This window comes from Thalassophryne amazonica, chromosome 12 (assembly GCF_902500255.1).
Source record: "Thalassophryne amazonica chromosome 12, fThaAma1.1, whole genome shotgun sequence".
Taxonomy (NCBI): domain Eukaryota; kingdom Metazoa; phylum Chordata; class Actinopteri; order Batrachoidiformes; family Batrachoididae; genus Thalassophryne; species Thalassophryne amazonica.
In genome coordinates, this window is record NC_047114.1 from 27,310,087 (window position 1) to 27,323,791 (window position 13,705).

General features: G+C 40.9%; 1 protein-coding gene across 2 annotated transcripts in view; it reads left to right on the plus strand.

The window, feature by feature from the left end:
• Window positions 1-13,705, plus strand: part of ano8a (anoctamin 8a) — a 127,740-nt gene that overhangs the window by 65,584 nt on the left and 48,451 nt on the right. For both annotated transcript variants that reach the window (XM_034183015.1, XM_034183016.1), the window contains exons 6-9: window positions 2,778-2,894; window positions 3,025-3,152; window positions 6,428-6,589; window positions 8,637-8,789. In XM_034183015.1, coding sequence (XP_034038906.1) covers window positions 2,778-2,894; window positions 3,025-3,152; window positions 6,428-6,589; window positions 8,637-8,789 — 560 coding nt within the window. The remainder of the gene's footprint in view (window positions 1-2,777; window positions 2,895-3,024; window positions 3,153-6,427; window positions 6,590-8,636; window positions 8,790-13,705) is intronic.

Sequence of the window (13,705 nt, forward strand, 5' to 3'; positions counted from 1 at the left end):
GCTTCACGCGTCGCGGCAGTGCCGCATGGCGCACAGCAACGCCGTGATGAAGCCTCACGGGACATGTTCTGGCATGTCCAGGCGCATCCACAATTTCTTGGATAATCACTCGATGGAAAAACCACCGACAGCTGTCTGAACGCCATCTCAACGCCGTCCTGTGAGACCAAAACGGAGGTGGTTTTGTCTCGCTCCAGTAGCGAATCCATCGTGATGCGCGAAGCCTCCGCTTGGCTTTCCATGACAAAATCTCTTGTTAAAAGTGAAATCTGACGGAAAATGGTTGATGTCCAGCTCTTGTGATAACCAGAGAAATGGCACACGATGGTCACGGATCCAGACAGCCATCCGTTTAGAAATGAAATGGTCGTTCAGCCTGTCGATGGCGGCTTCGGAGCGCAGCACGCCCCACAGCCACTGGGGGCCATCCTTAAAGCAATAGTAACACTCCTTATTCTCTACCAAGCCCGTAACATTTTCACCGAAAGCCAGATAAATTTTTCTAATGGTTTCCAGCTGCCAGTCTGTAACAGTTTCTGAAAAAATTTGGATGGAAAAAAAGCCCAAATCATTCCACCATTTCCTGACAATGAAAATCCGCCAAGGGGGCTGGACCACTCCTCACTCAAAGCCTGCTCACAGGCGAATGACGCAACCAACAGGCATGGAAAAACTCACGCATGCGCACGAGGGTTCAAGCTTGTCTGACGCAATCACACGTGATTCAAATCCATATGGTTTTTGAAAAAAATAATAAGGTCGGATACTTTTCTAATAGACCTCGTAGACTAGCCTGTCTGCAGTCCAGACCTGTCGCCCATTGAAAATGTGTGGCGCATTATGAAGCACAAAATACAACGGAGAGTTGAACAACTGAAGTCATACATCAAGCAAGAATTGGAAAGAATTCTACCTACAAAGCTTCAACAATTAGTGTCCTCAGTTCCCAAACGCTTATTGAGTGTTGTTAGAAGGAAAGGTGATGTAACACAGTGGTAAACATACCACTGTCCCAGCTTTTTTGAAATGTGTTGTAGGCATCCCTTTCAAAATGAGCAAATATTTGCACAAAAACAATAAAGTTTATCAGTTCGAACATTAAATATCTTGTCTTTGTGGTGTATTCAATTGAATATAGGTTGAAGAGGATTTGCAAATCATTGTATTCTGTTTTTATTTACATTTTACACGAAGTCCCAGCTTCATTGCAATTGGGGTTGTACACCGTAATCAGTAAAAAAAAACAAAAACTAGAGCACCACGCTTGTCAAGCGCAAACCTCCGCCAACAGTAGTTTCTAATTCCAAAAAATTTGTCCTTTCGAAGAAATTTGCAATATCAAAGTCTTGTTAGAAGTGGCTTTTCATAACTTAAAAGCATACACAGCACCTCGCGGATGTGCCGGTTGTTGCATCAGCTGTGCTGCCTTCAATGAAATTCACCAAAAAAAAAAAAAAAATTGATGCAGGCCAGTTTCAATATACCGGTGGGATGATAAAATCATTTTTGTTTTGTTTTTGTTTTTTTATGGGTCCTAAGATATAATGTAAAATACACATGAAATGGGATTTTCAATGTTAAATTTAAATGGCCAAAAAAAAAAACTGTAATCTGGATCAGATCTGGATCAAACTTTGTCGGTCTATAAAGGATTCTATCCCACATAGTGCTGTCAAAAATGAAAGAAAGTTTATCGTTTTTGACAGAGTTATGAATTTTTGGAAATTCGTTCAGTGTTAAAGACAGGGATTTCTCCAATTTTTCAAGATTTTTCCTGACTTCGACCTTTGACCTGTGTGAACACTAAATCAGTTCTTGCCTATCAGGATATGAATCTTCAGTAAAAATCTCATAATGATATGTAAAAAAATTGTGGGCCCCAGGCAGACAGACAAACAGGGGTGAAAACATAATGTCCTCCAACTTCATTGGTGGAGGTAACAATCCAGAGCCAGATAGAGCTCAAAAACCAGAGTTCAGTAGTCTTTCAAGGGATAGAGCAACAGAATTTTAACAAAGCACAGAATTACTTCAGTAACCACAGAGTCTGAAATTGCAGGTGAAAGACAGAAAACCAGAATGGCAGTAAAGGTCTATAATGTGGAGCTAATGACACTGACCAGAGTAAAAAAACAACAGACAAGCAACAGAAGTCCAGAATGAAAGCAAAAGTCAGTAACATGGAATAAAAAAAAAAAAAACACTGCAAATTGGGACGCTAGAGATCAGGGCAGAATCTAATGCAATCTGGTGACTAGGATACACTCGTTTATAAAGAATGTGGAGCGATTAAACTTCCACAACCGCCCTTTTCTGCTCCATGTTTACACCATGATGTCAGGTTGGTTGGACAGCATCCGTTTGTCTGTTTTGTCCCACAGCACCTTAGTTCTTCTGTTCTCAACCACCTTGATGGTGTTCCTTACTTGGACTTTGGTACTTCCCATCTGTATTTGATACAGATGTTCCAGCACATTATCATTATCGGTGCTCGCTGTCCCAGTTTGCATCTTGCACCCTGCTGCTACAGTTGTGGTCGGAAGCTTATATACGTTAGATACATATATACGTATACCAATTAGAGTTGTGGAAAAAATGTAATTGGATTATAATATGGAATATTTATCAGTAAACATGACCGAGTAAATGTGTGTCTACTTTTGATCATGTAGTGCATTTGATAAAAGTATATTACATTTTGTGGTTAATCCGTGCAGCATTTTTTGAAAGATGATGAAATATCACCTGTGATATTATCATGTGCCTGTTGTTGTCAGTTCCAGAGCTGGTGGCTCGAGGTGTGATCCATCAGATGTTTCCTCTCCACGAGCAGAGGATTCTCAACCAGCTGATGACGTCGTGGGTCCAGGCCGTGTGTGAACGACAGCCCCTGGGTCGGTAGGAAGGGTTTCGATATGATTTGAAAGAATCAAGAAAGCTGTCTAATTCTTTGAATATAATGCCAGCTGTTTGAGATGTAATGATCCTAACTGTCTGATCACAGCTGGATATCTTGTCTTGTAGACGATATCTGTGACTACTTTGGCGTTAAGATCAGCATGTATTTTGCCTGGTTGGGTTTCTACACAAACTCCATGCTTTACCCTGCCATCATCGGCTTCCTGCTCTGGATATTAGCAGAGGCCGACCAGGTACGTGCACGTCTGGTTACATGGTCAATTTCAATTCAATTTTCAATTTATTTTCCTTTATATAGCACCAAATCACAACAGAGTTGCCTCAAGGCGCTTCACACAGGTAAGGTCTAACCTTACCAACCCCCAGAGCAATAGTGGTAAGGAAAAACTGCCTCTGAGGAAGAAACCTCAAGCAGACCAGACTCAAAGGGGTGACCCTCTGCTTGGGCCATGCTACAAACATAAATTACAGCAATAATTCACAGAACAATTCACGGATGAATATACAAGAATTGCTGTTGGTGCACAGGACAGGAGGGTCGCCAACACAAACACAACTCACTGGTCACTTTCTCAACCATGAAGTATTTAGAAAATTACTAAGGGCCCGGTCACACAGCACACGGCGACAGCTGAACAAAGGATTAAAAGTCACAAAGTCACAAATCACAGAGAAAAGGTGGACGAATGATCCTGCACTTTTCCCATCACCCAAAACCCTCTGAATCAAGAGCACAAAAAGGAATGAAACAAAATTGAAACTAACAAAACAAAACCGAAACTAAGTGAACGTCGACCTTGGCACTTTAAATGAAATCATAATGAAACAATCACGATGACGTGACCGACAGCGGGTATGAGACCGAGCGCAGCCAGTCTCCTCACATCCGCAGTACTTGCAGGTGTAGGATCTGGTTGTCTTGACAACAGGTGAGAGATGCTGTTTATCTTCACAACAACAACAACGTTTGTGCACACGCAGGCCAGCCACAAAACGGCTGGAACGTGCGTAAATAGTTAAAGTACTTGATAAAACGTTCTTACCTCTACTGTTTCTATAAGACAACATTGCTTTTCGTCCCAAACATGGATGAGTCAACAGCGATACAAGGATGTTAGGTTCAGCTCGTCAGGGGCTTTCATTATTGATCCGTTCAGATTTTGTCAACGTTCGTGCAAGACATCGGACTTGGGAGGTTGGACGACAGTCAAATGGAATGCTGATGTCATGGAAACTACGCAAACGATAAGGAACCATCAAGACAGACAGCAAAATGAGACACGGACAAACTGAGGTTGCTGTCGGGATTTGTTCACATTTTTCAACAGTTTGAAAATTCTGATAAAGCGCCAACTACAAGAACAAAGCTGGACGAAAGTTAAACGATGCCTCAGAAAGTCCAAATAAGTTCAGTTCTTGTTTCATTTGGGCTTGGGTGTCCTTCGTTAGTGCCGTGTGACTGGGGTTTAAAATCTAAACTTTAATATACGTTTTTCCCAGACATGTTTTTGGGTCAAACATGTTACAAACTCAATGCAAGATTGAGACAGTTTTTGTTTGAACTTCTGTAATCCAGTCTTATAAATAGTTTTATTGCACTTTTAATGTTAAACAAGGCTTTAAACTGGTTCAAGAATCAAAAATGAAAACCAGAAACAATGAATGTATCACCAGAAACAAAAAACTAAACCACAGACTTTATATTTTTAATGTTCCTGTACAAAAGCTTTTATTTGAAATAATGATAATCAGTTAATGTTACCGGTATTTACTTTTTATGAGAAGTTAAAATATTTTCACCTTGCAGTAACTTTGTTCTGACTTCACTTCCTGTCTTCTTCTGAACGTTGTGTGATGTGGCGTGGTCTCTCCACACCACACAACCACAGGATGCAAGTATTGTGCAATGTAACTTACAAATGTTGGTCTGTGGTTAGCTTTACACGGTGAAAATTTTCACTCAACTTTAGTTCCTTGAAACTTACCGAGTTACTGTTGTGTGAAACCCAGCCGCAACTCTTACAAAACTCACAACTTTATGAAACAATGTCATTGAACAGCCAATCAAAATGCTGAGCAGAGAAGAATTTTCTTCCAACACAACAGATCAAATCTAGGTTTGCATCATGGGAGCTGAATTTTTTTGTTTGTTAATGTCCTAAAAAACTCAAGCATGTAAAAGCTCAAGCGTGCACAGACATTTTCACAGCACTATACAGTATGTATATATATATATACACACATACACACACACAGTGCATCCGGAAAGGATTCATAATTCTTCACTTTTTCCACATTTTGTTGTGTTACAGCCTTATTTCAAAATGGATGAAATTCATTTTTTCCCTCAAAATTCTACACACAATACCCGATAATGACAATGTGAAAAAGTTTTTTTTTAGATTTTTCCAAAGTTATTAAAAATAAATAAAATAAATAATAAATATTTGTATGAGTCATCGCATCATCACTATAAAATCTCTCTCATAAAGCATCTTCGAGCTTAGCGGTTACAAATAACATTACTTCATTTTCATGAATACATATATATGCAAGTATATGCAAAAGCGGTGTCACAATACATATATTTGTATTGAACTGTACAGTACACCTGTGACAGTTCAGTGCACAGAACTGCACACAGAGTACACGGTACGATTCTGCACAGTACGATTATAGATACGTGCTTATTTGTTTCCGTAAATCAGTGACGTTTCAGCTCATTTCCATAGAGTGTGTCACGCTAGTTTCATGCTCTGTGCAGGGGCCGTGGTCAGACCCTCATTCTGCTGTCTGTCTGGGATGAAAAGAGGAAACAGTGAACCAGGCGCATTTTGAATTTACACAAAAACACCACCAACTTATTAGCTGATATTTAGTACAAGTTAGTGTAAAATTTCACAGATGAGGTAGCCGTTGAATAGCGACACTGTGTACAATAATTTCAAATCTGTACAGAGTGTGGTTTTGTGAGACGCCATCTTTGCACAAAAATAAAGTTAAAATGGACAAAATATTGAAGGGAGTCTGGCTCCACATGTCACGTGACATATAAACAAACAAAACACTTAACGCCGCACAGTAAATTCATCCATTGCTGACAAGAGATGTGATCCCATCCATAAATGTTTAATGAAAAAGGAAAGCTGACGTTTACACTTTGTCTCACAGTGCTAAAGTGTCTGACAGCAGCTCTCTGCTGCTCACAGATTAAAGCTCCTGTACCAAACTCGTACTGAACTGTGATGACTAACCACAAATATGAACCCAACCATGATTTCTGTGTAACATGACACCCCTAATATGCACCAAACAACCCAGAAAATCTAAAGAACGCATCTACTTCTGAGATGCTACCTCTGGTGTAAGTTTCAAGTGTCTGAGATGTATTGTTCATGAGTTATCGTGTCCCCACACGCACACACAGACAGACTAAAGTGATGACTGTCGCTCTCATAGAGCAGACATTCTAATGGTTCCACTGAAGGTACTTTGTGTCCGTCTGCAGACCAGTCAGGACATCTGCTGCGTGGTCTTTGCACTCTTCAACGTTGTGTGGGCGACTCTGTTTCTGGAGCGCTGGAAGAGACGAGAGGCGGAACTAGCCTACAGGTGGGGCACCCTGGACACGCCCACTGAGTCCTTAGAAGAGCCCCGCCCCCAGTTCAGGGTGAGGACTGTTTTCTGTGTGGGTTTAAAAAATAAATAAATAAAAAAATCAAACAGGTGGATTTTTCAGTCTGTGATGGAAGAATGTAGTGAAGAATGTGAAATTTGTTTATTTGCTCCAATCAACCTATGCTGACTTTTGACTCTCAGATATCGAGTTTTCACTCACTTCCTGCTGGCTGCTCTAAAAAAACAGAATGAGTCAACAAAATCAGGAACACGCTGAAGCGTGGGTTGTGCTTTGTGTTTTTCTGAGTGTGCTAGTTAGTCATATTAGGTACACAGCACTGTTTACAGGTGGAAGTCATGAATACTAAAATATGGGACTCGGACAAATCAAGGAAAAAGGTATTTTGAGCCTATAAAGTAGACAAACATAAATATTGTTTGTGTTTAAGTTCTGCCTCCTGTGCAATTAAAGCAAGATACTCACATGATACTCACATGAATCACATATCTGCTTAAAGCTTGGAATGTTCTCTATCAGGAAGTATAATTAATTTTCTACATAGTTCCCTTCCCTTTCCACACGCTTGCCAACCCCGGACAAGTTTTTGCATCCTGTCGGTGAGGAAATAGGACATATTCTGTCTGCACCAGTGATGCACAGCTGCTTAGACCTCTGCATCATTAGTGACCCTTCAGGTGTTTTTTCATCTTAGGAAATAGGAAAAAGTCAAAAAGCACAAGATCCGGACAGGTTGGTGGGTGGGGTAAGAGTTGAGCAGCTGCAATGCATCCTGTGTTTGTCGACAAGTGTGTGTAGGAGCATTGTCAAGCTGAAGACTTGGTGGAACACAATACTAAGCCCATAGTTTAATTATGATTTTTTTGAGTTATCTTTTTATGCCCTGCGCAGCGCTTGCGTCGCGAGGCGGGGCATATAGCATCCGGATTGTCCGTCTGTCCGTCCTTCCGTCTGTCCCGCCGCAATTCATTTGCCGCAACGTAGCTCGGCACCTATTACTCCCAGAAACTTCATATTTGGTGCGTACATGCCTTGGAGGAGTACTTCGCATGGGTTTGAAGGCCAGTGACCTTCACCTACTTTTGAAGGTTACCAATGGTCACAACTGTCAAATCCTTTGCCGCAACGTAGCTCGGCACCTATTGCTCACAGAAACATCATATTTGGTGGGTACATGCCTTGGAGGAGTAGTTCACATGGGTTTGAAGGTTGGTGGCCTTGACCTACTTTTCAAGGTCACCAGTGGTCACAACTGTCAAATCCTTCACCTGAAATTTGTTCGCCGCAATGTACCTCTTCACCTATTGCTTGCAAAAACTTCATATTTTGTGGGTACATGCCTTGGAGGAGTACTTCGCATGGGTTCAAAGGCCGGTGACCTTGACCTACTTTTAAAAATAGTTGCATTTGTTCGAAGGCTACCGACTTTTTATGGTCACTGTTGGCCACATCCTCTAAATAAATATAATGTCAATCTCCAGTTTTTCCACTGTGTATCCCAGTTTACATCAAACACATGAGTGTTCAACCAAATACCTACCCTACACATGTACATATTACTGCACTTTACATGGAAAATAGTACTGCGCGCAGGGCATTTTGTGATGAATGTCTCAAGTTTAGTTATTGTTTGTGCTGCAAAGTATATAGCTGTTGTATCCTTGTAAAGAAGGCTGTATTTGTTGGCCACATTCCAAAAAGCCTTAAGAATGAGACAGCCCCACCATGTTTGACGTATGGAGCCAACGAATGCAGTCTTAGAAGGGTTTGGCCCCTGAACTGACACAGCGGAAGTGTGACTAGGAATAAATCCCAGGTTTACATATTGGTAGCCCAACTCCTGCTTCCACAAACTACTGTACCTGCTCATCGGATAAGATGTCACATCTCTTGCAAAAGTACAAAAAAAATCTTAATTTAATCATCACAATATTTGAAAATTATGCTGTAGCTTTTTAACATAAGGAATACAATGAGAAAACTACATACATATGGAAATGTTCCACTTCGAATTTAATCTTTTCTCTTGACTTAGAATAACCAAAAAATAAGAGGATCTTCTGTTTAAACTTGGTTCTAGGGAGTGAAGCGGTGCAGCCCCATAACAGGTTGTGAGGAGTTCTACTACCCGCCCTGGAAGAGATCCCTGTTCAGGTGGCTGGTCAGCCTGCCCATCTGCCTCCTCTGTCTCTGCTTCGTCTTCCTTGCTATGCTCCTATGCCTGGAACTCCAGGTTTGAACCAGAACAAATATACAGTGCAGCACTTATATGTGGGCATTGATCAAGGTCTTCACTCTCCAGCAGGGAACGTTGATGGTGCAAGGTTTATAGGAATTACAGTTTTGTTTGTAATCCCCCATCATAAGGAACAAAACATAATTAGACAGTTGGCTTCTGAGCTGTTTCATGAGTTTACTGGTATCTTTGACAATTTCACCCTTCTTAATTTTTTATAAATTGCTAATGATCTTTGATTATATAAATTTCTTCTTCTTTTGGCTGCTCCTGTTAGGAGTTGTATCTTCCTCTGTCACACCAACCACCTGCATGGCCTCCCTCAGTATATCCATAAACCACTTTGGCCTCCCTCTTCTCTTCCTGTATAGTGGCTCCATCCTCATCATCCTTCTCCCTATATACCCTGGGTCCCTCCTCTGCACATATCCAAACCATCTCGATCTCACCTCTCTGATTTTGTCTCCAAAGCGTCCCACCTGAACTGTCCCTCTGATATGTTCATTCTTAATTCTGTCCATCCTCATCACTTCAAAAGAGACTCTCAACATCTTCAGCTCTGCCACCTCCAGCTCTGCCTCCTGTCTTTTTGTTAGTGCCACCGTCTCTGAGCCTTACAAGCCCTTGCTGATATTTTTCATTTCCTGCCACCTTTCTCCACTCACTCCTCCCTGCCTGCACTCTCTTCTTTACCACACTCTCCATTACTTTGGACAGTTAACCCCAAGCATTTAAACTCATCTACTTTTACCACTTCTACTCCTTGGAACCACACTATTCCACTGCGTTCTGTCTCATTCATACACATATACTGAGTTTTGCTCCTACTGAATTTCATTCCCTTGCTCTCCAGAGCATATCTCCACCTCTCCAGGCCAGACTCAACCTGCTCTCTCATCGCACTACAGATCATAATGTCATCTGCAAACATCATAGTCCATGGAGACTCCTGTCTGATCTCATCTGTCACCCTGTCCATCACCATTCCAAACAAGAAAGGACTCAGAGCTAATCCTTGGTGCAATTCCACCTCTACCTTGAATGAGTCTGTATTTCCCATTGCACATCTCAACACTGTCACACTATCATTGTACATATCCTGCACTACCCTCACATACTTCTCTACCACTCCAGATTCCCTCATACAATACCACAACTCTTCTCTTGGCATCTTGTCATAAGCTTTCCTCTAAATCCACAAACACACATTGTAATTCCTTCTGACCTCCTCTATATTTCTCCATCAGTATTCTTAGAGCAAACATTGCATCTGTAGTGCTCTTTCTTGACATGAAACCATATTGCTGCTCACAGATCTTCACCTGTTTTCTAAGCCTAGCTTCTACTACTCTTCCCCATAAATTCATGTTGTGGCTGATCAATCTTATGCCTCTGAAGTTACTGCAGCTCTGCACATCACCCTTGTTCTTAAAAATATGAACCAGCACACCTCATCTCCACTCCTCAGGCATCCTCACTTCCCAAGATTTTATGAAACAATCTGGTTAGAAACTCCACTGCTGTCTCTCTCAGACATTTCCATGCCTCCACTGGAATGTCATTTGAAGCAACTGCCTTTCCACTCTTCGTCCTCTTCATAGCTGCCCTCACTTCATCCTTACTATTCTCTTGTACTTCCTGATTTACTCTCGCCACATCAGCCAGCCTTTTCTCTCTCTCATTTTCATCATTCATCAGCTCCTCAAAATATTCCCTCCACCTTCTTGGCACACTCTCCTTGCTTCTCAGCACATTACCATCTACATCTTTTACCACCCTAACCTGCTGCACATCCTGTCCAGCTCTGTCCCTTTGTCTCGCCAATTGGTACAAGTCCTTTTCTCCTTCCTTATGATTCAACGTCTTGCACATCTCGCAATATACCTTTTTCTTAGATTTTTCCACTTCTCTTGTCACCTTATGCCATATCTCTTTGTACTCCTGTCTACTTTCTTTCTCTCTCTGACCATCCCAAAACCTTTTTGCCAACCCCTTTTTCCTTATGCTTTCCTGGACATCTTCGTTACACCACCAAGTCTCCTTGTCTTCCTTCCACTGTCCAGATGTCACACCCAGGACCTTCCTAGCGGTCTCTTTCACCACATCTGCAGTACTTTGCCAGTTGTCCAAAATTTCTTCCCCTCCATCCAGTGCCTCTCTCAGTTGCTCACTGAATTTCACACAACAGTCTTCCTCCTTCAGCTTCCACCATCGGATCCTTTGTTGAGCTCTCACTTTCTTCTTCTTCTTTACCTCTAAAGTCATCCTGTAAACCACTATCCTATGCTGTCTAGATACATTCTCTCCTGCCACAACCTTACAATCTCCAGTTTCTTTTAGGTTGCATGTCCTACACAAAATGTAGTTCACCTGTGTGCACCTTCCTCCGCTCTTATATGTCACCCTGTGCTCCTCCCTTTTCCTAAAGTAGGTATTTACCACAGTCATTTCCATCCTTTTTGCAATATCAACTACCCTCTGTCCTTCCATATTCCCATTCTTGATACCATATCTGTCCATTAATTCCTCATCACCCCTGTTCTCTTTGCCAACATGCCCATGAAAGTGTGCTCCTGTCACCACTCTTTCATGCTTGGGTGCATTCTCCACCACCTCATCTTACTCACTCCAAAAATCTTCTTTCTCCTTCATCTTGCAACCTACTTGTGGGCCATATGCACTGATGATATTCATCATCACCCCTTCATTTTCCAACTTCACACTCATCATGCTGTCAGACACTCGCTTTACCTCCAACACACTCGTAACATACTCTTCCTTTAAAATGACCCCAACACTATTTTCTTTCTATATTCACCATGATACAATAACTTGAACCCACCGACTATGCTCCTGCTCTTACTTCACTTCCACTTGGTCTCTTGCGCAGTTTTGTATAGTAATGAAGTAAAAATACTTCACTACTGTACTTAAGTACGTTTTGGGAGACTTTGTACTTTACTTGAGTTTTTTAAATTCAGCTTACTTTCACTTTTACTTCACTACATTTCCGACCTTAATTGCATACTTCTACTCCGATACATTTTCTATGCGCCATGCCGTTACTCGTTACAAAAAAAAAACACGCACACACGAAAGCATACATGTCAACCTATATGGATTGTTCATAAATTATACGAATTTTTCCGAGTTTCAGAGTCATACGGACGTACAAATAAAGGCTTACGGATATTCAGGGTTTGGTCTGCAGCGGAATGTAATCAACCGTTTCTGCAGCGCGACTCCACTTTGATGCGTGAGTCATTGAAGCAATGCTTCGAACCACTAGTTCGTTGGTTCTTTGATTCGCTGCTCTTCAGAAATGGCAAGTCCGCTTCTTAACCCCTCTCAAAGCCATTAAAATATCATGAGTCGCTTTTGTGTGGATTAAAGTCACTAACGGGGACTCATCTTGTTGCAGTCAAGAAATAATCGTCCTCCGTGCGTTTGGAGCCACGCAGCTGCGTGGCTCTCTGCTGAGACAGAGTCCAGTCGGAATTAATAACTTCAAATTGCCGCTTTAAATAAAATTACACCTCTTTCCAAATGCTGTAATACAGAAAATAAACTACAATTGACTAAAACGTTTTTTTTTTCTTCCCAAAATGAGACGTGTTGTATTCTTTATGAATTAAACTGATGCTGACATGCAGCACAGCCAGCTGTAAGAGCTCAGCTCAGATATATGGAAAGACATTCATGCCAAAATGTCTGAAAGGAAATGCTTTTGACAAAAACTACAGATTTTGTTTATTTCTATTTATGTCCAGAGATCAAGGATCCACCATGTAGAGTTTATTATGTCCAAAGTTTAAGGATCCAGTGTCCAATTTCATATTTATTTACTTTAAGACTCAATAAAATGTTGTTCAATTCAATTTCCATTTAATAGGCTTATAAAGCGCCAAATCACAACAAAAGCCGTCTCAAGGCACCGCACATAGAACAGTTCAACATAAAATAATTAAAATAAACAAATAAAAATTCAAAAATTCAAATACATAATTAAAAACAGAATAAAAGATTAAAACAGATTAAAAAAATAAAAACTAGTGATAAGAAAGAGAATAAAAATGGGCTTTAAGGCTTGACTTAATTAAAAATGTCCACAGACTCCAACTGCCTCACGGTCGCAGGAAGACCATTCCACAGAGCGGGTGCATGATAAGAAAAAGCTCTTTGACCTGCAGACATAGAAAACCTGTAAAGCCTATTTTTAGTACACAAAAAAAAAAAATCACAAGAGGTATAGATACGGGAATTGATAAGGAATCAGAACAATAAGCGGAATCGATAATGGTATCTATCGATAAAATCTTATCGATACCCATCCCTAATAAACACAGGGGCGAAGTCAAGGATCATCGACATGCCAGTCTGCAACATCGGCACTGGCGAGGCGATTTTCGATACACTTGATGAAGTTCTGAGGTATGTTTTATTTTTTTCATTATATTCGATTTATTTTTCATGATTTTATTAATGTATTTCCATTAGTGACACACAGTTCTTGTTTCTGTAAAAAATAACAAAATTTGACACATTCAGTTCTATAAAATTCAGCTTGATGCACGAATACGAGATCTCTATTGTTTGAAATTCAACTGTGGAGGAAAGACTAATGATCCTGACTTTAATATCATTGTGGCAACTCATAATATGTGGACAAAAACCCAGTTATGTGATACCACTATGCAGTTGTGTGTACTGTAATAAAACTGATTTTGGTGCGATTTGGAGGTTATAAGGATTTTGTGTTGATTTTATGGATTTTCTCACTTGGTTATACAGGTGGACCCTCAAAGGGGTTGACGTGTGCGAAAAAAGTCGTGTTTTCACTCAGAGACACCACTGATTACGGGTGACTTCTACGAAGTCAGGCCGATTTGTCATGAGGCATGTCCAGTAGGCTT